Source organism: Denticeps clupeoides, chromosome 2 (assembly GCF_900700375.1).
Source record: "Denticeps clupeoides chromosome 2, fDenClu1.1, whole genome shotgun sequence".
Classification (NCBI taxonomy): domain Eukaryota; kingdom Metazoa; phylum Chordata; class Actinopteri; order Clupeiformes; family Denticipitidae; genus Denticeps; species Denticeps clupeoides.
In genome coordinates, this window is record NC_041708.1 from 17099943 (window position 1) to 17121319 (window position 21377).

At 41.9% G+C, this 21377-nt stretch overlaps 1 protein-coding gene across 4 annotated transcripts in view; it reads left to right on the forward strand.

Moving 5' to 3' along the window:
• Window positions 1–21377, forward strand: part of cux1b (cut-like homeobox 1b) — a 56182-nt gene that overhangs the window by 18481 nt on the left and 16324 nt on the right. The window contains exons 9-20 of one of the 4 annotated variants that reach the window (XM_028959112.1): window positions 1013–1061; window positions 1507–1611; window positions 3142–3330; window positions 4547–4605; window positions 5778–5826; window positions 6023–6119; window positions 7350–8111; window positions 8611–8691; window positions 11969–12070; window positions 12690–13207; window positions 13541–13673; window positions 19832–20128. In XM_028959112.1, the coding sequence (XP_028814945.1) occupies window positions 1013–1061; window positions 1507–1611; window positions 3142–3330; window positions 4547–4605; window positions 5778–5826; window positions 6023–6119; window positions 7350–8111; window positions 8611–8691; window positions 11969–12070; window positions 12690–13207; window positions 13541–13673; window positions 19832–20128 (2441 nt within the window). The remainder of the gene's footprint in view (window positions 1–1012; window positions 1062–1506; window positions 1612–3141; window positions 3331–4546; window positions 4606–5777; window positions 5827–6022; window positions 6120–7349; window positions 8112–8610; window positions 8692–11968; window positions 12071–12689; window positions 13208–13540; window positions 13674–19831; window positions 20129–21377) is intronic. The other 3 variants (XM_028959119.1, XM_028959125.1, XM_028959133.1) reach the window with 3 other exon arrangements.

The following is a 21377-nucleotide window of genomic DNA, read 5'->3' on the forward strand; positions in this document are numbered from 1 at the left end:
TGTACTCAGTGTAGGCAGATGTGATGTGATGGCCCAGCAAATATATTTCTATATATATTATTCAGTATAATTAATTTAAAAGTTACATAGATTTACCATTTATCTAGAATTATTTCGCTCCAGAAATTTAAATATTCTACGATATCCTCACTCTACCAACCTACCTGTTGGTTTTTTCACACAGTGATCAGTGCTTCAGACTGCATTCTAGGTTCCTATTGGGCTTTTTCCACGTTTTCCATGTACAGTACACTCCTCACTCAGAAAGATGCATTGGGTGAGCATTGCTGTCTAAGTTGCATGGCCTGTGCAGAGATGCAGCTGATCCAAGTCACAGCATCAGTTTGCTAGTCAGTTGCTAGTTTCCAAGGTTAGTTGCGTTAGAAGTGAACATGAGAAACTGAAGAAAGCAACTCTTTTCTTCCTATCCCGGAATTATCATATGTCCATAACATCTCCAAATAGCAGTCAGTCTGGTATAGAGATTACTTCGTTCCTTATCGCCACTGTTAGTCAACTTTGGTCTTTCTTAGGTTCTGAATTTCTGCCAGTTTCCCACATCTGAATTTTTGTTGTTGTTGCTTTTTGGATCTAATTGTTCATACAGAGCTGACTCAATTCTTAGATTCAGAATATATCACTGCTCAGAGCAGCCACCATATGCATCCATGGCATCCCGCTTTTGGCTAGGGTATTCTGATTGCACAGCAGGTGATTTGTTTAAACCCGTGCGCTCTCGTCTTTTTCACCTTCTGATCAGCTCACAGCTCTTTTTTTTCTTGCCCATGCTGCATGCCAACTGTTATACAAGAGGCCCTGAGGTGGTGGTGGTCATTTAAACGTTGTGCAGCCTAGATAATTTGGAAAAAGCATCACTAAACTCGCCCAGGGTGGAACACAACAGTTGTAGGCTGAAGCCTTCCCACTACAGCACCTAGAATGCAAGCTTTACTTTAAGTATAAGGCTTGTCCTGTAACACAGTTCTTAAACATACTCCTGTCTCCTCCTTAGGGCTGATGAGGTTGAGATGGTGATGACTGATCTGGAGAGAGCCAACCAGGTAGGTCCTGCCCTCTGGCATAAATTTAACACACTTTCACCCCTGTACAGCTAATTGAGTTCAATTTTTAACATCACGTGACATTTTAAGCATCAGAATGCAGGGTTCTGCTGCATGAGTCGCAGGTCCACAGTCTCAAAGTCCTCATAGTAGTCGGATAAACAGGAATCATCTCATCTCATCAGGGGCAGTGGTGGCCTAGCGGTTAAGGAAGTGGCCACCGTAATCAGAAGGTTGCTGGTTCGAATCCCGATCCTCCAAGGTGCCACTGAGGTGCCAATGAGCAAAAGCACCGTCCCCACACACTGCTCCCCGGGCACTGTAATGACTGCCCACTGCTCACACAGGGTGATGGAGGGCACACTGTGTGCACCGTGTTTGTGCTGTTCTGCTGTGTATCACATGTGACAATCACTTCACTTTTTTTCTCCAATGTTTTTTCTAGAGGGCTGAGGCAGCTGAAAGGGAGGTGGATTCTCTAAGGGAACAGCTATTATCTGCCAGCAAGTCCCTGCAGCTGGCCACCCAGATCCAGAAGGAACCTGACATGGTACAAATTTCTGTCCTCTGGGGTGTCTGTCACACAGGTCCTCATTTATACAAACTAATACATATACAATGCATCCGGAAAGTATTCACATTTTGTTATGTTACAACCTTATTCCGAAATTGATTAAATTATTTTTTTTTCCTCTCAAAATTCTACACACACCCCACCACATAATGACAACATGACAAATTTATTAAAAATAAAAACTGAGATCATTTTGCTCAATACTTTGTCGATGCACCTTTGGCAGCAATTAGAGCCTCAAGTCTATTAGAATATGATGCCACAAGCTTGGCACACATATCCTTGACCAGTTTGGCCCATTCCTCTTTGCAGCACCTCTCAGCTCCATCAGGTTGGATGGGAAGCATGTGTGCACAGAGGATTGGTCACCTCCCTGACTATGGCTCTTTTCAACTGATCACTCCGTTTAGGTGGCTGGCCAGCTATAGGAAGAATCCTTTTGGTTTTGAACTTCTTCCACTTACAGCATTTGAGAACAGATTTACTTTATTCATTAAAACTTTGATTAATTGTTTCTTTACTGCGTGGCATTTATATGTCTCTGTGCATAAATATTGGTCATAAAGTCCCAATCCCACTTACTACCATTGTGTCCTTCAGCACAACACTTAACCCTGAGTGTCTCCAGGGGTACTATCCCTCTAACTTCTTGTTTTTAGTCACTCTGGATAAGGGCGTCTGATAGATGCCATAAATGCGAAAAAATACAAAAAAATTATCAATTGCTTTTAATTTAAACATGTAATTGATCCATCTACCAATGCCTTAGGAAGTAAAAAAAAATAAAAAAAAATACTGCCACATGAGCCATAAAAAACACATAACATTTGATTCCAATACAAACTATAACTTTAGTGATCATGAACAGTCTATATATTATTGTAAGGATGATAATGTCATGATTACGTTGGTCATCTTTATTTTTCAGTCTTGTCTAGTCAGTCCTGTGTCTACTGACACTAATGTCATAATTAATATCATTTTGGAGAATATAACATACTTCTCAATATTATTGAATGAATAAAACTATCACATACAGGACAGGGAAGGAGTGTTACTAAAAAAAACCAATCACTTTTCATTATGCTTTGCGCTATTATAGTCTATTCTGCCTATACACTGGTGGCAGTAGCCTAATGGGTAACACAGTCACAGGTTCAAACCCCTTGTTTGAGTCCTGAGTCGCTCTCCTAAATGCTGTTAATGTAAATACATTTGACTTGTTCAAATATGTTTAAACACTTGTTTAAATGCTTATGGTGACTTATTTTCTTCTTTGGTGGATTGGCTAGCATTTTATATATTTGATGTTAATAGTTTTTTTCTATTGAAATTGTCATCTTCTAATTTGTAACAATTCTGTTGGTGATTGAGGAAAGGTGGGACTTAACAAACCCCTCCTCTTCAAAGTGGGGAAGGAACAACAGAAAAAGATCGAGAGCCACTGATTTAGCGGATCACCAGGTTGAGTAAAGAAATAAGGATTGTGTGTGTGTGTGTGTTTAGCAGCAGGCAGTGGATGTGGTATCAAGATCCAGTCTGGAGGCAGAGCTTGGTGGTAAAGAACGTGAGATGATGCAGCTGGTGGAGGACGTGCAGAGACTGCAGGCCAGCCTGTCAAAACTGCGGGAGAATTCCTCCTCCCAGATCAGCCAGCTAGAGCAGCAACTCCATGTCAAGAGCGCCACCCTCAAGGTCTGGTCTCCACTAATAGATTATTTCCATATAATGAATTAACAACAATACCTCAACAGACTGGAAAACATAGTTAACTCTGCATCTCTGTTTACAGCTCTACCACTGACAACACTGTTTTCTTTCAAACATTTGCTTGGTATCTCACTATGGGAACGCCCTCGGTGTGACCGATCTTTGAAGCACCAATGTCCGTCGCAGACAGACCAATGGCAACTGCACATCGGGAGCCTCCCCTCCCCTATATCAGCTGCTGCAATCTACCAGAACAGCCTACTCACTCTGTTCCCTGTTAAAATCTGTGGAATTTCCTCAGCACCCAGACTGTGGCTGCCCCCTGCTGACCATTCACAGACAAGCTGTCTAGGGCCTATTTCTGTAATGGCTTGCGGTCTGAACCCTGCCACCCACTGAATACCACCAAACGTGCCAAGGCAAGGGGTGTTAAAAAAAATTAGCAGAAGGAAAGGAATTAGTCACTAATGTTTTGTATCCCTGACCATTTTGAGCTCTCACCAAGTTCACAATGGCCAACCCCTCTCCAGCTGATCTCCCCAGGGCCAAGGATGTTGTGTCCCACCATTCCCCTATGAGCTTCACACTCTGTGTATTCAGCAAATGTATAGATTCTGACCCTGCTCAGACACTCAGGTGTCAGAGTTCTGGCTTATTTGGATGATTATCTGATTCGCGCCCACACATAAGACCTTAGTGTTATACCCGGTGTTGGTGTTGATTATAATTTTTAGTTTAGCCCAGACGGAGGCCCTTCAGAATGCATTCAACATGGGAGTCGGCCATATCTTTCCCATATTGAGATTCCAGTGGATTGCAGCAGCTGATATAGGGAAGGCAAAGCTCACATTGGTTCATCCGCAATGGACATGGTGTCATTGGTGCATCCATGATCCATCACGCCAAGGGCATTCCCATAGAGCAGAGTTCACCAAGCCACTTTCTGGATAGCAACAGTCCTGCATATTTTTGTGCTTATCTTCATTTACACCTGGTTTTGAAGGTTTGTTTACGAAAACATTAGTACTTTTGGGTGTCAAATACACAAAAACTCTGTTTTTTTTTTTTTTTCTCCGGGGTATCCAGAAGAGGACCTTCTTGATGTGGCTTTTGCAAAGTGCCCCAAACTCTGTGTCTTATATAGTGCCTTCATTAGCACTGCCTCTCATTTTCGCTCTCTTGTTCTCATTTATACTCGTAGCAACTGGAAGAGAAACTTCAAGAACAGGGTGACTATGAAGAGGTGAAGAAGGAGCTGAGGTATGTTTTTCCTTTTAACACATCTGTATATCTGAGATTGTTTGGGGACATCAGGCCCGTGACCCCAGTGATCATTAGGTGTTAACTGAATGTATTGCCGGTTTGTGGTAGTTTTGGCAAATTTGGCCTCAGACTTCTCGCACAAACCCATTTTGATGTGGCGTATTCCTAATTTCATCTTCATGCAACATACAATAAAACTGGACATAGGAGGGAAGAGGGAGATTCTTGAAAATGAGCTCACAAGGGATGATTTGACATGGTAAATAATGTCTGCGCAATGTGGAAATTGGTCATTTCAGTTCCATAACATGTAGTGCTTAAAATATTAAAAACTGTTTTGGTCAATGATCAGCAATTCAAGTATGTTCTGTAATTCAAGGGTAGCCTTTTAAATTCTTACTGCGCATTGTTTAGAGCTAACATATAGTTATTACTGGCCAAATAAAAGGTTTCTGCATAACTGCAACCTTATGATGTTTGTCGGAGTCCTGAGGCACCAGCAGCATCAAATAACTGTTTGCTGCTTTGTAAAGGCAATTTAGCATCTGCTCTCTTATTCTGATGTGTTTGGCAGTAATTTTCCTCATTGTGCATACAAACCTGTGTGTGCGCTGAATCAGTGCAATAATGATAATTAAGTTGTCCAAGGCATTCAACTATTTCACATATTTAGGCAACAATGTTTGGTGTTTTGTCTGGTATATGTTTATGCTGTATATTGGTGTATCTGTAAAAAGTTTATTATACAACATCCTGCTCTAGTTACCCTTTCTAAAACCGTTAAATTTAAATGTACTTATCAAATTATATACCGCAATATATACAGCCTTTCGTCTATGGTTAAATTTATATCACAATATGAATTTTATGCCATATCGCACAGCCCAAGTTCTTCTGATGACTGTGTGTAGTGATTGTGCTTTGCAAAAAATTGTTCCTAGATTACTGTTGATCTATCATTGAGGCCTTTATCTAGTAACACACTCGCCAGAACCAGAGGAGTCATAGGTTCAAACCCAACTTACTACCATTGTGTCCCTGAGCAAGACTCTTAACCCTGAGTGTCTGATTGTAAGGTGCTCTGGATAAGGGTGTCGGCTTACTGCTGTAAACTCAATTTTTTCCTAAAATAAAAAACACTGAGGTGTCATGATTTACTGTCTCTACAGTATCCTCAAGTCCATGGAGTTCGGTCCCTCTGTTGGGTCCACAGTGCAGGTACCAGCTTCTCCATTTTTCTTGTCTGTGATATTCCATCCATTTGAAATGTCTGATATTTAGTGTTATGGGGCAATAGGTTCAGGTTTTCTACAGTGGTCCCCAGCACCAGCCTTGCCTATATGTTTACTATGAAGGCATGCCTAGTATTAAAAGCATCTTCACTTGCAAATCTGTTCGTCTGTCAATCCCACAGGATTCTTCCAAACCTCTGGAGGTTCTCCTGCTGGAGAAGAACCGCAGTCTGCAGTCAGAATGTGCATCACTGCGAATCGCTAACAGTGAGCTGAGCGGTAAGTCTTTTTGGCCTGACAGGCAACGCCCTCCAGGGGTCACTTCTTAAGCCTAGGGCATGTCTCAGTGGATGCTGACTCCAGGAAAGCCACGTTCTGATGCTGTTGCAAATTCAGAATAAATGGAAAAAAGTGGATTATATTTACGTTTGGTGTTAACTAATCCCATGGCCCCTGTTGTTGCACAGTATTCTGCAGTTCGTGATGATGTACATCTTTCTGATGTGGTTGTCTGCCTCACTCACCTTCAGCTGCTAGAAACTTAAGAAACTTGCCTGTACCTGAAGCTTGTGTGTGTGTGTGTAATGGTTCTGCTCACTGTAACGAGAAGATCAGGGTTAAGAATCGTTTTGTGTTCCACGGCTCTTGTCCATACTGAGTGGACATTCCGAGTGGAACTTAGGTGCTCTCCATTCACTTCTGGGCATTTATTGGAGTGCTGCATAAACAGCCCTGACATATCAAAATAGCCTGACCACCACAGTCTGGCACACAACTTGTTGTCCTTTTGATTCTAAATGAGTTTGTTCCATAACCCAGTTTCACTCAAGTTCAAGCTGTCCTCAACCGTTGACGTGGTTTACTGTGCTGTGCTTCAGGACTACTTTTGTCCTCACTCTAAAGGAGTTTTGCTCCTTCATGATGAAATATTCATATCCCCAAGTTCATGATCAGTGGGCCTGTGCCCCCACACGCTTATAAGATTTGCCGGAGGTTCTGTAAAAAGCTTTCTGTAGTCTCTCTGTGGTTCATTTGATTTTGACTTCCTTGACTTTTTACATTTATTTTATTATCAACGGAAAGATGAGGAGCTGGCGCCATCAGGAAGGCCTCAAAAAACCCCAGTAATCCCTGAACTTTTTGGCATCATACAGCTGTCAGTTTAAACCAGTCACTTTCTTACACTGCTGCATGACACACCATGGCCACTGCTGCATGACCTTTATTTAAATGCCTGGACTGTGGAGACCTGGCTTCTACCCCACCTGACGTGAGACATGGCGGCAGCTGCCACTGGATGCTGGGCGCTACTGCATGGAGGTTTGTGTGGGTGGAGCTGTGTACATCCTTTCAGTCTGTTGCTTACAAGAAAGGAACAAACCACAAATGCATGGGCGGCTTGTCTGGGGTGTTTAGCAAAAAACAAAAAACACGAACTTTATTTATTTTTCCTTCAGACCCCTTTTTTTTGGCTCCCCCATAATGCATTGTGTTTGACCTTTCCTGTAGGGTCAGCAGGACGGAAAGAGAAAGAGGTATCAGCAGAGACTTTGCAGCGTGTGCCTTCTGGCCCTGTCCCTCAGCAACACTCCACCCCACCCCCTGCCTCCACACAGCTCCTAGCACGCACAGGGGTGGGGCCAAACTCGGCTGGCCCACCTTCCTCTAGTCCTTCTTCATCTTCATCCTCTGTGGAGATCCCCGTCTCCTGCACCAATGGCACGCACACTTTCAACACAGAATTCTACGGCTCTGCCTTTCCCCTGGCGGGTAAGGTGGCACTGAACTCTCTGCTACAGCGGCAACTCATGCAGACGTTCTACTCCAAAGGTCTTCAGGACTCTGCCTCAGGCGGGGCCGCGCTCTTCGCCCCCTCCCACTACTCCTCCACTGCTGCTACCTGCTTACTCTCGGCCAGCCTGCCTGTCCAGCAGCAGCCCTTTGTCAGCCCAGATGTCAACGGTAAAGCTGCTGCTGCCTCTCCCAGCCAATCCGAGGGGGCGTGCAGCACCTCTGAGGGTGAGGACATGGACACGGCCGAGATTGCACGGCAGGTGAAAGAACAGCTAATAAAGCACAACATCGGGCAGCGCGTCTTCGGCCACTACGTGCTGGGCCTGTCCCAGGGTTCTGTCAGCGAGATCCTGGCTCGACCCAAACCATGGAGTAAGCTGACCATCCGTGGCAAGGAGCCCTTCCACAAGATGAAGCAGTTCCTGGCAGATGAACAGAACATCTTGGCATTGAGGAGCATCCAGGGCCGGCAGAGAGGTGAGAGGCTTTCCTAGGGCTTGTGAGAAAAACACCAAACCATTACATCTGTGTGTGTGTGTGTGTGTGTGTGTGTGTGTGTATGTATGTATGTTCACAGACAGCGTGTGTATTGCCCATTGAACCAAATGTTAGTTTTGTACATTCATCACATTTTATGACTTGTAGTAAACCTGCCTGTACATGAGCTCACCAGCCTGTACTGCCTACCTCAGAGCAGCAGTCCATCAGCAGCATCAAAACGAAATCTACAGCACACCGCATTTTATGAGAATTTAATTACAGTAAAAAGTCAACTTTATAAATAGCCCTCCAAATTCACGAATAAACTAAAAGATTCATTTGAATTGTTTAAGAAGTATGGATATGGAGCTTAATCATGGCCTTAATTTTTGTCTTATCTCTGGCCTCTCCTCACCCCTGTCCGATTTAGCATTTTTTGTTCAGCTAAGCCCATATTTTTTACCCTGTCGCCACTTTTTTTTTGTCACCCTGACAGAGAGCCCAGGTCAGGCCCTTAGCCGAGTATTTGAGGACACTCCCAAGCGCAGAACTGCTGCTGATGCCACCTTTCCCACAGGTCCGTTGCTCTCTCTCTTTCTTTGGGAAAATAAAGTGTGTGGGTTTAGCCAATACAGCCATTTTTGTTGTGCAAACATGCATGCATGTATGCACACACACACACACACACACAGGATCCACAGCTATTGTGTGAGCTCAACAGTGTCAGATCTTACTCACATCATACCACACTCTAAAAACTGCTGGGTTAAAAACAACCCAATTTGGGTTATTTTGGTAACCCAGCGCTGGGTCAAAAAGGGACCAACCCAACGCTGGGTTATTTTGACCCAACAAGTTGGGTTACACGTTTAACCCAGCATGCTGGGTTGTGATTATTAACCCAACTATTAGTTAAAAATGACTACGCTGCTGGGTTGAATGGAACCCAAAATGGGTCAGAAATGTAATATAGAAACTTGTGATTAAAATTACTAAAATAAAAACAATTATACAGCAATACATATTTCAATAATGGAATTTTATTAATGACAAAACATGTAAAAAATGTGTCCATATGAATTTAAGACTTTTTTTTTTCCATCTCCACCTCAACATTAAGACAATTTTTATGAAAATGTATCAAACTGTAGTCACAGTGTTTCTGGAATAAAGTCAGTAACAATTAATCAGATTGAAGCCAAATTAACTTTAGAAAAACACAATTTGACATGTAAATGTAATGAAAAAAAGTTTTCTTATCATGCATAAACTAAGATATAAGAGTCATCTGTAAGAAACACACAACAAAGCAGGCATTAAGAACATCTATGCAGTAAGGATCAGATTTGGTCAAAATAAACTTGCAACTTTCCTAAAATGTGCACTCTGTAAAAAAAAAATAATAATACAATACTAGACACATCAAGCACAAGAAGAATCAGATACAAAATGAACAACTGCAAGCCTATTTGCTCTAATCACTGCAAAGTAATTGTACAACAATCAGGCATGAAGAGCTGTGCTATAAGCATAATTGGGTCTTACCCTGCTAGCTCATTCTTCAGCTTCTGAACCTTTGGAGGTAGCTCACTTCTACCTTAATTTCACATTGCCTGCTGAATGAAGGTAAACGTGTTTTCAAGCACTTTGGGTGCTGCAGGTGAAGTGCGTAGGTTAAGCCAAACAAGAAGCACATTGCTTGAGGTAGGTTGGTGAGTGCTTCCCTTGCCCTCTCGGTTGATGCCCAGTCTTGAGGGGTTGAGTTATGGCAATGCTGGGCTTGCTGAACTGTTGTCATCATAATAGAGGATTCCCACAGGGATGTCCATGGAGTCTCCATAGACTCTACATAGTGCAAGAAACATGACAAAAAGAGAATATGCAGGTTAACAGCAATTTGTCTACAATCAACTGTATAGAATTATCTAATATTATAGATTTTGTAATTCAATGTGATTTTATGTTAGGCACTGTAAACAATCTATTTTGTGTGTTTATATATAGGCGTCTTTCATGTTGTGACAGTATGTGGTATATTACACAATTTGATATTTGAATGGTACAAATGGAGAAAGGGTTTACTCACTGAACTGCTCTTGAAGAACATAGATCTCCAAGAATTATTGGAAGTCCTCTCAGGACAAGGCATCTAATGGCTGTTGGCTCTGTGCTCTGCAAAGTGGTATAAAACACACTTGAATGTAGAACAAAGGAAATAAATCTTATATCAGTTTATTTGTCCATATAGAGAAATACCACAAGAGAACAGTTTATGTATTGAACTAACCATCAATATCATTATGAGAAGAAAAGAGAAATATCAACCCACCGTTGTGTTGTAGCAGGTCAGCTAATTGCTTTTCTATCCGACCTGTCTTCCTCTTGAAATTTCCATCAAAATTGGACACAACCCATCAAGAACACCAAAGAACTCTTCTTTAAAATTTCTACCAACAATCCTGTTAAACTCCAGGTAAACCTGAAAAATATTAAATATGCTCAGTTTTGATATTCAGGCAGAGTTATTTATAACACAAATAAACCTCTCTGAACATCATGTATGTAAAACAAATAAGAAAAAAAATACATTAAAGGACACATCCACAAACCTGGTTTTCAGTCAAAAAAGCACTGGCCAGCTTTGGATCATCTGGTTGATGTCAGGTTCATCCTTTACAACCTCCTCTCGTCTAAGAACAAACATGATTCCTGATGCAAGCAAGGAAAGGGCTTAGTTCCTTCTTGCATAAGTTCCATATTTTAGCCTGTAACGTTTAAAAAACTGTGCTCTTCTCGCAGATAGTACTTGCATTTCCAAAGCATATTAAAGTGGCTTTAAACAAAACTAGTAGTGCAAAAAAAAAACTGGCATATGTTGAAAGTGGGTGTTTACTTTTTCAAACCTACATTGAAATAATTTGAATTCTTCAAAACTGTATGTAGAGAAGTAGAGAGCTACTCTAAAAACACATTGCTGCAAGTATCAAATGCTCACTGTTCCCTTAAGATGACCTCATAATTAAATGCATGTTTCAAACTACAAATGTTCCAGCAGTTTCTAATTTGAATAGAGAAACAACTCACCTTGTTCATCCACAAAATGGTTCTCGTAGCAGCAAGCAAAACTCCTTTAAAAAAAAAAAAAAAGTCCAAACTTGAGAGAAACAGACAAATGTAGACAAATGTATACTTCTAAAATCCAACATTAAACCCCAAAACCCCCTTTCACATTGTATATGCAAAATAAAGCTTACCTATCTCCGTGTGAGTGAGTACACACAAATTGCTGGCCCCAATGCAGTCGCAAGATATTAAGCATTGTTAGCATAGCAAGTGTTAGTTAGCAAGAAAAAAATTCTCCTCTGTCCTTCTACCCGCAGCTTTTGCCTCAGAATTTTTTTCCGCCCGTCTCCTACCCCCGCGGCTTTCGCTCATAAAATAATTTTTTCGCCCTTCAGAAAATTTTTTTTTTCGCCCCTCAGAAACTAAAGACGGTGCAAAGACAATGGCGGCTCCTTTCGCTGATGTCCCAGGTAGTTGACGTGACGTGCGTGCTCTCTTTCAGGTCCGCGTTCCCAACCCAGCTCCGCTGGGTTACAGATCGAGACCGATTTTCAACCCAAATTGGGTTAAATCAACCCAACAACAGACTCAACCCAGCATTTGGGTTGAAAAAACAACCCAGCGTTTTTTAGAGTGCAGTCCCACACTTGGTCAGCACACCACTTTTAAGGTCCATATCGGTTGTTGTCCTGTGAGCATGCAAAAGTACACGTTTTGTGATGTTACAGGGTTCCTGTAGTCTGGTTCACTAAAAGCCAACTTCTGATGTGTCCCTCCTTCCTTGTCTCCAGGTAGCATCACCACACGGATTCGTACACCTGAAATTGGCTCAGACGAGGCCATTAAATCAATCTTGGAGCAGGCCAAGAAGGAACTGCAGGTTCAGAAAGCTGGTGAGATCATGCTTTAAACTTTAAACTTAAACTTTAAACACTTTAAACTTACCTCTGTTGCACTATTGGTTTTGCACTCTCCTGGTTTTGCACTCTCCACCATGTGCCCTTATTTGTATATGGTGTTTTTAAAATTGTATATTGTGTTATTTTTATTTTTTTTGTTTTTTTTTTAAATTGTATTTATACTTTGTATTCAATGTTACTGTTACTGTTTTTGTATTTAATGTTACTTGTTTGGGTCAGAGAGTAACGTAATTTCAATTCTCTGCATGTCCTGTACATGTGGCAGAATTGACAATAAAGCTGACTTGACTTGACTTGATTAAGGAATTAATGACTAGTAATAATACACCGGGTGCACTGAGGTGTACATCAGACAGTATTAAGACTATAGCAGGTCTCAGTATGATTGATTACATTTATGTTTGTTATGTGTTTAGTGTTCTTGTCCAGAGCGATGTACATCATTGTTTTGTAGTCCTGAACCAAAAAAAACATACCTTGGGTTTTTTATACAGAGTTGCACTTTCCACTCCTGATTATGTGTTTGTGGATGCAGCAATTTGAGAAAACCTTCCTGTATTCTAATCAGCTAATGAGAATATTTGTCATTCAGACAACTCACAGCCCTCCTCATCTTCTGGGGACATTAGTGGGAGCTGCAGCAGTTCAGATGAAGCCATTCGTTCCATCCTGGAGCAGGCTCGTCGTGAGATGGAGGCCCAGCAAGCGGCCCTCGAACCAATTCTCAAAGCATCTTCATGCTTGTCTTCATCGCCATCCTCCCTCTCCCAGGCCGATCTTTCCATTGTGTCCCCTAAACTGGTTCCATGCCCTCTCAGTACCTACAATCCTTTGTCCCTTTCCTTGAAGAAGCCCCCTCTTGTGGCCTCGCCAGCCTCTTCTCAATCGCTGTCCAACATAATGGATTTTCATGGTGACATGAAGGAACATGAGGATTCACCAGTGTCGGATGTCCTGACTGATGGGGTGACAAAGCCTGGCCATGCATCAGATGGGAGTCTGAGGAGCCACTGGAGGGACCAGTGGTGGAACAGCATGCACCCTGACTGCCAAACTCCGTCTGGTACTCGGGGCTCTGAGGAGAACCACAATCAGGAAGACTCCAAAGAGGTAAGGACTGTACCTGATCCAGATTAACATATGTGTGATTTAAAGAAAAGAAATGTATCATGTTTCAAAACAATGTGCATTTTCCAAATTTTCTCCACTTCGAACTGATGTAAAGAACATATTTTATGCACAGTGCGGAACTTGCTCTGAATTCCATCGTTTTCTTTGTTTGCAGGCTCCCCCTTTGTTACCATAGATTCTGATTGGCTTTCAATTTTCATCATTTAAAGATTTGCATTCATTGATTTCCATAGATATGTGTGTGTGCCTGTTCAAGCAGGGTCCTTGACATTTTATTAACTATAAATATAAATAACTTTGCATTTCTGTCAGGTGCTCAGTGACATACTGTCTCAACCCAAACCCTGGACCAAGCTGTCCCAGAAAGGGCGCGAGCCCTTCATCTGCATGCAGCTATGGCTGAATGGAGAGCTTGGACAGAACACGCTGGGACAGTCAGCACAAGGTATAGATACCAATACACATAGAGCACACACACATAATACAGTGTTGAGAAAAGGTTTTATTTGTTTATTGGGATTATAGCATGAGCAATAACAGTATTGTCAAAAGGTTACAACAAATCAGCTCAAACTATCTAGACCCCAATAAAGAGAAAACCAAACAAAGGAGAAAGGAAGGGGGGGGGGGGGGGGCAATAGATACTACAAAAACCTGAAAACATAAAAAACAAGTTCCACCAACACACAAACTGTATCACACAGGAACAGGAGGGAAATTCTTACTCTTAACCAGATCGAGGTAAGGACCCCAAATCATTAAATACAAAAAATAAAAGTTACAGTAACAAGGTAACAAGGACAGAGCTGAGTGAAATTCGCAAGAAAGGACAAGCTTACAGCTTGCTTAAGGATGAAAATGTGAAAGTTAAGGATAAATTGCTATGAAACCCACGACAGAGGCACAGTTTCCATGCAGGAAAGGGTAAATTGATGTTTGGCACATGAGAGGTGTTGAGTAAGCATGCAAAAGTGTGCAAGCAACACTGAGAAATTTTAACATTGTACAGCGTTTGTGAAGGGTGTAAGTAGGCTGTGGTCTGGTCCCTGGTTCTTTTTCTCAAAAACAGTCTAACTGCAACCAACAATCAGGAATGACAAAACTTTGCTAGTGTCCTAGTTTGCATCTTGGTTGGCACTGTCCACTGTTAAATGCCCACTTGGGTGGGACTATGTATTAAGCTTGCGCATCACCAGCTGCTAAACTGGAGGTGGAAGGTTTGCAGGTTTTTTCTGCCCCCAGCTCTGAGGTTCACTTGACACTGCTTGCCTTTGTTTCCAGAGTTTTTCACTTTGTCCAAGACTATGCTTTTTGCATTTCCTGGGTCTGGATGGTGTGGACGAAGCAGGCTTGTCAGTCTCCATACTTTGGGACGTTCAGTCACCCTGCTTCAGACCTACCAGGCGATGTATATTTATATCGCGGAACTCCCTGATCACTGGCAGTTTCTCAGGTTTGCTCTCAGGGGGGTGATATTTGATTTCTCTGCCCTTTGGCCGGTCCTTGGCTTCTTGCATTTTTGCAAAATGCCTGGAAGCGGTTCTGTTATATTTAGATGATCTGGTGGTGAGTTTGCTGTCAAGTAAAAGCACAGCAACAGTCTTGTCACACCTGTGAAAGAGCTTGCTATCCCCAGCTCAGAAAATTTCTTTGGGTCTGGAGATGGGTCTGCTGTTTTGCTTCCTGTGCTTATTTATAAGAGCTTTTGCTCCTCTGCTGTCTTTCAGTCGGGACACAGACAGTCCTTTTTTTTTTTTTTTTTTTTTTTTTTTTTTTTTTTTTTTTACATCTGCTGGGTCTGATGGTATCAGCAATAGCAGTGGTGCCCCTCAGACATTTGCTGATTCATGGGTTCCAGCCCTGGCATGCCATGTCCACTGGAGAATAATAGTATCGCGAGCGTGCATGACTGCTCTGTTTCAATGGAGGGACCAGGGTTCCTGCTGAACCAGGGTTCCCCAATAGGTTGTGTTTCGGAAAGTGAAGTCTATGGTCTTTGCTGTACTGGAGAACGTGTTGTGTTGAGACCCACCCACATTCCAGGTAATCTGAAAACAAGGGTTTATCTACTCTCTGGAGGGGGGTCTCAGTTAAAGGAAGGGAGGAATGGAGTGCCGGGTGCCGCACCGCGCAGCGTGAAACTCCTACTTGGAGTGGCGCTGTACTCTGATCAGGCTGCTATATAAGAATTTATATACCGCTGCCAGAAAATCACAGAGCAATGTCATTATGATATAATCTTCTGCACTGCGTCGATGCATTGTAGGTCTGCAACTATCGAATATTCTGGCGATATTTTTTCATAGATTAATCGAGTAATCGGATTAAACAACTCTGTCAATAGTGTGTTATGCAACATGAAAATCCTCTTAAAATGAGCAAGCAATCTGTTATTCCTCACAAAAACGTTTTTTTTTTTTTTTTTTTTTTCCTCAAACTCAATACTGTTATTAGATCAAAGCTTAAAACCTTTGGGTTACTGGCTCCAGATCTAAGCCCATTTAATAAATTGTTCTGTGAAACATTCATGATGTAAATGGGAAAAAAAAAAACATGAAACATAGGTTAGCATACTTGTGCGTAGTTTAATTAAAAAAAGGAAAAAGCGGTTTACCCCCTGCTATAGCTCATCTGAGAAGAGAAAAAAAAGTAGTTACAAAATAGTAAAAATAAAATATAAATAAACAATTCAAGTATTAAACAATACGGTAAGCCAGGCTTTATGGTAAGCCAGGTCCATTTTACACTGCACTATGTTGTCCACACAGCAAAAATGGTCCCACACTTCATGCCTTTTACGCACACTGGTATCTTCATTTTCCGCCAATAAATCGCGCCTCCTTAAATCTTTGAAATGTACGCCAGTTAAATGTCAGTTTAAAACAATAATACTGGTGCTGCGCAGCTCCGCACTGCATAGCTCCGCGGGTGTGATACGATAATAGATGGACTTTGGTGACTAATTAAAACGAAGCCTCGAGGCAAAGAATTTTCCTTGAATATTTTTTGTAATCAAATCCTTTGAGTTATTCAAATAATCGTTTCAGCGCTAATGCATTGTCTGCATCATGATGCATTGATTATGCATTAACACCCCTATGGAGCTTATTAATCTTATTTTCCAATTATTTAATCTTATGTTGGTATTGATACTCACCCCTTACCATACATTTTCTGAAAGGTGTCCTCTAAGACCTGTCCATCTAAGACCTGCTGTTCCTGCTTGTCCTCCATTATTTGCAACAGACATTTACATTTACGGCATTTGGCAGACGCCCTTATCCAGAGCGACTTACAACGTGCTTTCAAGTTACCATTGATGAAGAGATCAATTCCGGTTCACTAGGACCCCAACTATGAATACATCTATTTAATTCACTCTGTTGTAGATTCTGTACACAAAGTTCGACAACAAGAAAATTACAATTTAATCTAAATATTCTTTAAAGAGGAAGGTCTTGAGCTGTCGTTTGAAGGTGCTCAGTGACTGAGCTGTTCTGACCTCGAGGGGAAGTTCATTCCACCACCGAGGGGCCAAGACGGAGAAGAGTCTAGATGAATGTTTTCCTTTTACCTTCAGAGATGGAGGGACCAGGCGAGCAGTACTGGAGGCTCGGAGTAAACGAGGTGCAGTGCGGGGTGTAATAAGGGCTGTGAGGTAGGATGGTGCTGCTCCATGTTTGGCTTTGTAGGCCAGCATCAGTATTTTGAACCTGATGCGTGCAGCTACTGGGAGCCAGTGAAGGGAACGTAGCAGAGGGGTGGTATGGGAGAATTTGGGAAGGTTGAAGATCAGTCGTGCTGCTGCATTTTGTATGAGTTGAAGAGGTCGGATGGTACATAGTGGTAGACCAGCTAGAAGGGAGTTACAGTAATCCAGTCGTGAGATTACTAAGGACTGAACCAGTAGTTGGGTGGCCTGGGTTGACAGGTAAGGGCGGATTCGTCTGATATTGTAGAGAAGGAATCTACATGAGCGGGAAAGATTGCTGATGTGAGTTGAGAAGGAGAGTTGGTTGTCTATTGTTACTCCAGGGTTGCAGGCTGCTTGTAGAAAGAGAGAGCTGTGAGTTGTCTAGGTAAATAGCAAGATCCTGATGTGGTGAAGAATCTGCTGGAATGAATATTAGTTCAGTTTTGGTGGGATTGAGTTGGAGGTGATGGGCTGCCATCCAAGACGAGATGTCTGTTAGACATGCAGAGATTTTGGAAGCAGCATGAAGATCAGAGGGAGGAAAGGAGAAGAGGAGTTGTGTGTCATCAGCATAGCAGTGGTAGGATAATCCATGTGAGGAAATGACCTCACCAAGTGATCTCGTGTAGAGGGAGAAAAGGAGAGGACCTTGCACCGAGCCTTGAGGGACACCAGTGGAGAGTCTACGTGAGGTAGAGGTGGATCCTTTCCAAGACATGGAGTGGCGGCTTTATCTGTATCTGCCCAGTGCAAATATTGTGGGCATATGTGCTCTCAGGCTTTTTGAAATGTAAGTGACAGTGCATCAGCCACTTTGTGCCTGTCTCCTGGATGTGTTTTCCTCTTTGATGGCTACTAGAGTGCTTACTGCCATCTCAGGGAACTCTGTCCTGCACCTCTTCATATGGTTCTGATGGGCTGGGCATGTATACTTCTTGTTGTACTGAGTGAATTGAGTGAAATGGAACGTCCTCTTCCTCAGGGAACAGTGGTTATATACATAATCTGCTTTTTTGTCTTTACAGGGAGTGCAGAATTATTAGGCAACAACCATGTTCTCAATGAACCCAAAAAACTCATTAATATCAAAGCTGAATGTTTTTGGAATGTTTTGTTTTTATTTTTAGCTATTTTAGGGGGATATCTGTGTGTGCAGATGACTATTACTGTGCATAATTATTAGGCAACAAAAAACAAATATATACCCATTTCAATTATTTATTTTTACCAGTGAAACCAATATAACATCTCCACATTCACAAATATACATTTCTGACATTCGAAAACAAAACAAAAACCTTAGAAAAATCAGTCTTGAGATATTGGCCCAGTCTTGACGTTTCAGCTTGTGTGTCTTGTTCAGTGGTGGTCATCTTTCAGCCTTTCTTACCTTGGCCATGTCTCTGAGTATTGCACACCTTGTGCTTTTGGGCACTCCAGTGATGCTGCAGCTCTGAAATATGGCCAAACTGGTGGCAAGTGGCATCTTGGCAGCTGCACACTTGACTTTTCTCAGTTCATGGGCAGTTATTTTGCGCCTTGGTTTTTCCACACGCTTCTTGCGACCCTGTTGACTATTTTGAATGAAACGCTTGATTGTTCAATGATCACGCTTCAGAAGCTTTGCAATTTTAAGAGTGCTGCATCCCTCTGCAAGATATCTCACTATTTTTGACTTTTCTGAGCCTGTCAAGTCCTTCTTTTGACCCATTTTGCCAAAGGAAAGGAAGTTGCCTAATAATTATGCACACCTGATATAGGGTGTTGATGTCATTAGACCACACCCGTTCTCATTACAGAGATGCACATCACCTAATATGCTTAATTGGTAGTAGGCTTTCGAGCCTATACAGCTTGGAGTAAGACAACATGCATGAAGAGGATGATGTGGACAAAATACTCATTTGCCTTATAATTCTGCACTCCCTGTATTTCGAACTACCATAAACATTTCATATTGTTAGTGGAAAAGGTATATGAAGCCTTGGAAATGATCTGTTTAAACTACGTTGGCAGTAATAACCTCAACCAGGTGCCTTTTGAAGCTGTGGATCAGACCTGCACATCATTCAGGGAGAATTCTTCCTGTAAGTCGCACTGGATAAGGGCGTAAATACAAATGGTACAGATCTCTGCTCCGCAGGTTTTTTTTTTTTTTTTTATAAACAGTGGCTTTCTTCATTAGCCTGTTCCAATGATGTCTTCTAATCGTTGTGCTATTGGCGTCATTTTGACCACACCTCCAAACTAATTTTCTTAACAAACCTCCAGGTATGCTAACACCAATTAACTCAAGGGTTCAATTACTTTCCCTGCTACCATTATGAGCGGTTTACTGTTGTCAATAGACATGAAAGATCAAATTTGTCTGTTCCCTTGACGCAATGCATTCAATATTTTTTTTTTTCATTACTGGCGTTCGTTGAATCAGGTCATCACAGACTGAACGCTGACCATTTTTTTGCTCTTTGGAGCAAATCAAAGCATCTTCAGGGGCGTTCAGAATCAGCGTTCAGTTGGCTGTGCATTTGGACGGCGTCATTTGTTGCATCAATTTCAGTCAAAATCCCAACACCAGTCTAACACGGCTACAAAGCAAAGCAAAAATGTCATTTTGAACTGGGCTGCTCTGGACTGCATCTATACATAATTGTCCACATCTGCATCGCGATTCATTTCAATTTTTTCATTGGCTACTTTTCCTCCTCCTGTGGTTTTATATGTGCATTAACACACAGACAAAGCTCAGGGGCTTTAATTGCATGTCACATGGAGAACCAACCCAACACCATATAGCCCCTTGGGGTGCTCTCTGAAAGATAATGGATAACACTTTCATCTGACTACTTGCTTGTGGCCCATGGGTTCTCTATGCTAAGATACCCTTGTGAATTTATGTTGTCTCTCAGAGGTTACTCCTAAGACATCAGCCAGCTGCAGTCCTGCACCAGAGTCGCCCCTAAGCTCAGCTGAAGAGTCGGTCAAGAGTCTGGGAGAGACGCCGTCACTGCAGGCACCCAGAGCTGAGCAGCCCCAATCCAGTGAACGATCAGAAGGTTCTCCGCCCAGCACACCTTTGCCTCTCCCCCTGACCAGCAGCAGCCACTCCAGCCTCAGCATTCAAGAAATGGTAGCCATGTCGCCCGAGCTTGACACCTATGGAATCACCAAGAAGGTCAAGGAGGTGCTGACCGACAACAATCTTGGTGAGAGCTCGGTGTAACTTGCTGCAATAAAAGCAGGTGCCTCTTCCAACAGCTATCTGCTTCATTAACTTTACAGGAATGATCAACAGATACATTGCATTAAATGTATGAGATCAATAGGTGAACAGATGAGAAGTGTACTGACTTATTTTACTTTCTTTTATGTTAAACAACATAGAACATAGCAAAAGTATTGGAACAGAACTCTACTTCATATTTGGTTGCATAGCCCTTGCTTGCAATAACTGCATGAAACATAGACTCCACCAGATTCTTTTCTTCATTGGTTACAGTAAAAAGTAGTGGTGGGCCGTTATCGGCGTAACGTGCTCTAGTGAGACTCTAATCGGGCGATTAAAAAAAAATAGCGCCGTTAATCTATTCACAAAGTTGGGTTGGGAGCTGGGTCTATACTACGCAAGCTATTGTGCCGGAGTTAAATGGTTACACTAGATTTATAAGTATCTTTCTTCTTTCTTGTGTCTTATTTTCTAAAGACTTTTATTTTGTTTTTGAGACCCGGTTCAGGTCTCTTGGACACATGGCGCGAGTTGTGAGAGAGAGAGAGGTGCAGAAAGACGCGATGTGTGACGCGGTGTTCTGACGCTACCTTGCTTTTTGTACAGAATACACTTTGCACAGAAAATCTCTTGGGTATCAGCTCATCATTCGTGGTTCAAGAAACTAAATCAAAAAGTTACACAACGCAGAAGAAGAACCGCAATTCCAAGATTACTGTGAGATTAATCTAGATTAAGAAAATTAATCTATGCCCACCTCTAGTAAAAAGATTAAGTAAAGGTGAAATTAAACCCTGTACTTAAACAATCAGGGCTACAGGCTAAATTCATGAAGAGCAGAAAGCTGTTTCATGTTGTGTTTTGTCTTTAAAAGTGAAAGTGAAGTGATTGACATTGTTAAACACTACAGCACATTGTGCACTAAACAAAATGTGTCCTCTGCTTTTAACCATCACCCTTGGTGAGCAGTGGGCAGCAACGAAAGACGCCCGGGGAGCTGTGTGTGGGCACTGAGCTTTGCTCAGTGGCTTCTTTATCTACAAGGCCACCACTGCTCACCAGTTATAGTTGGAATAATTAATTAGTTGAGTAATTTATTATAAATATTACCCATATATAGCTGTGTGTAAAATTCTCTGTCCAGAATTAGTAAACTTTTCATTTTAATTTAAATTCTTATAATTTGGATGTTTTTAACTGTCTATAATTAGTATAATCAGTATTAGAAA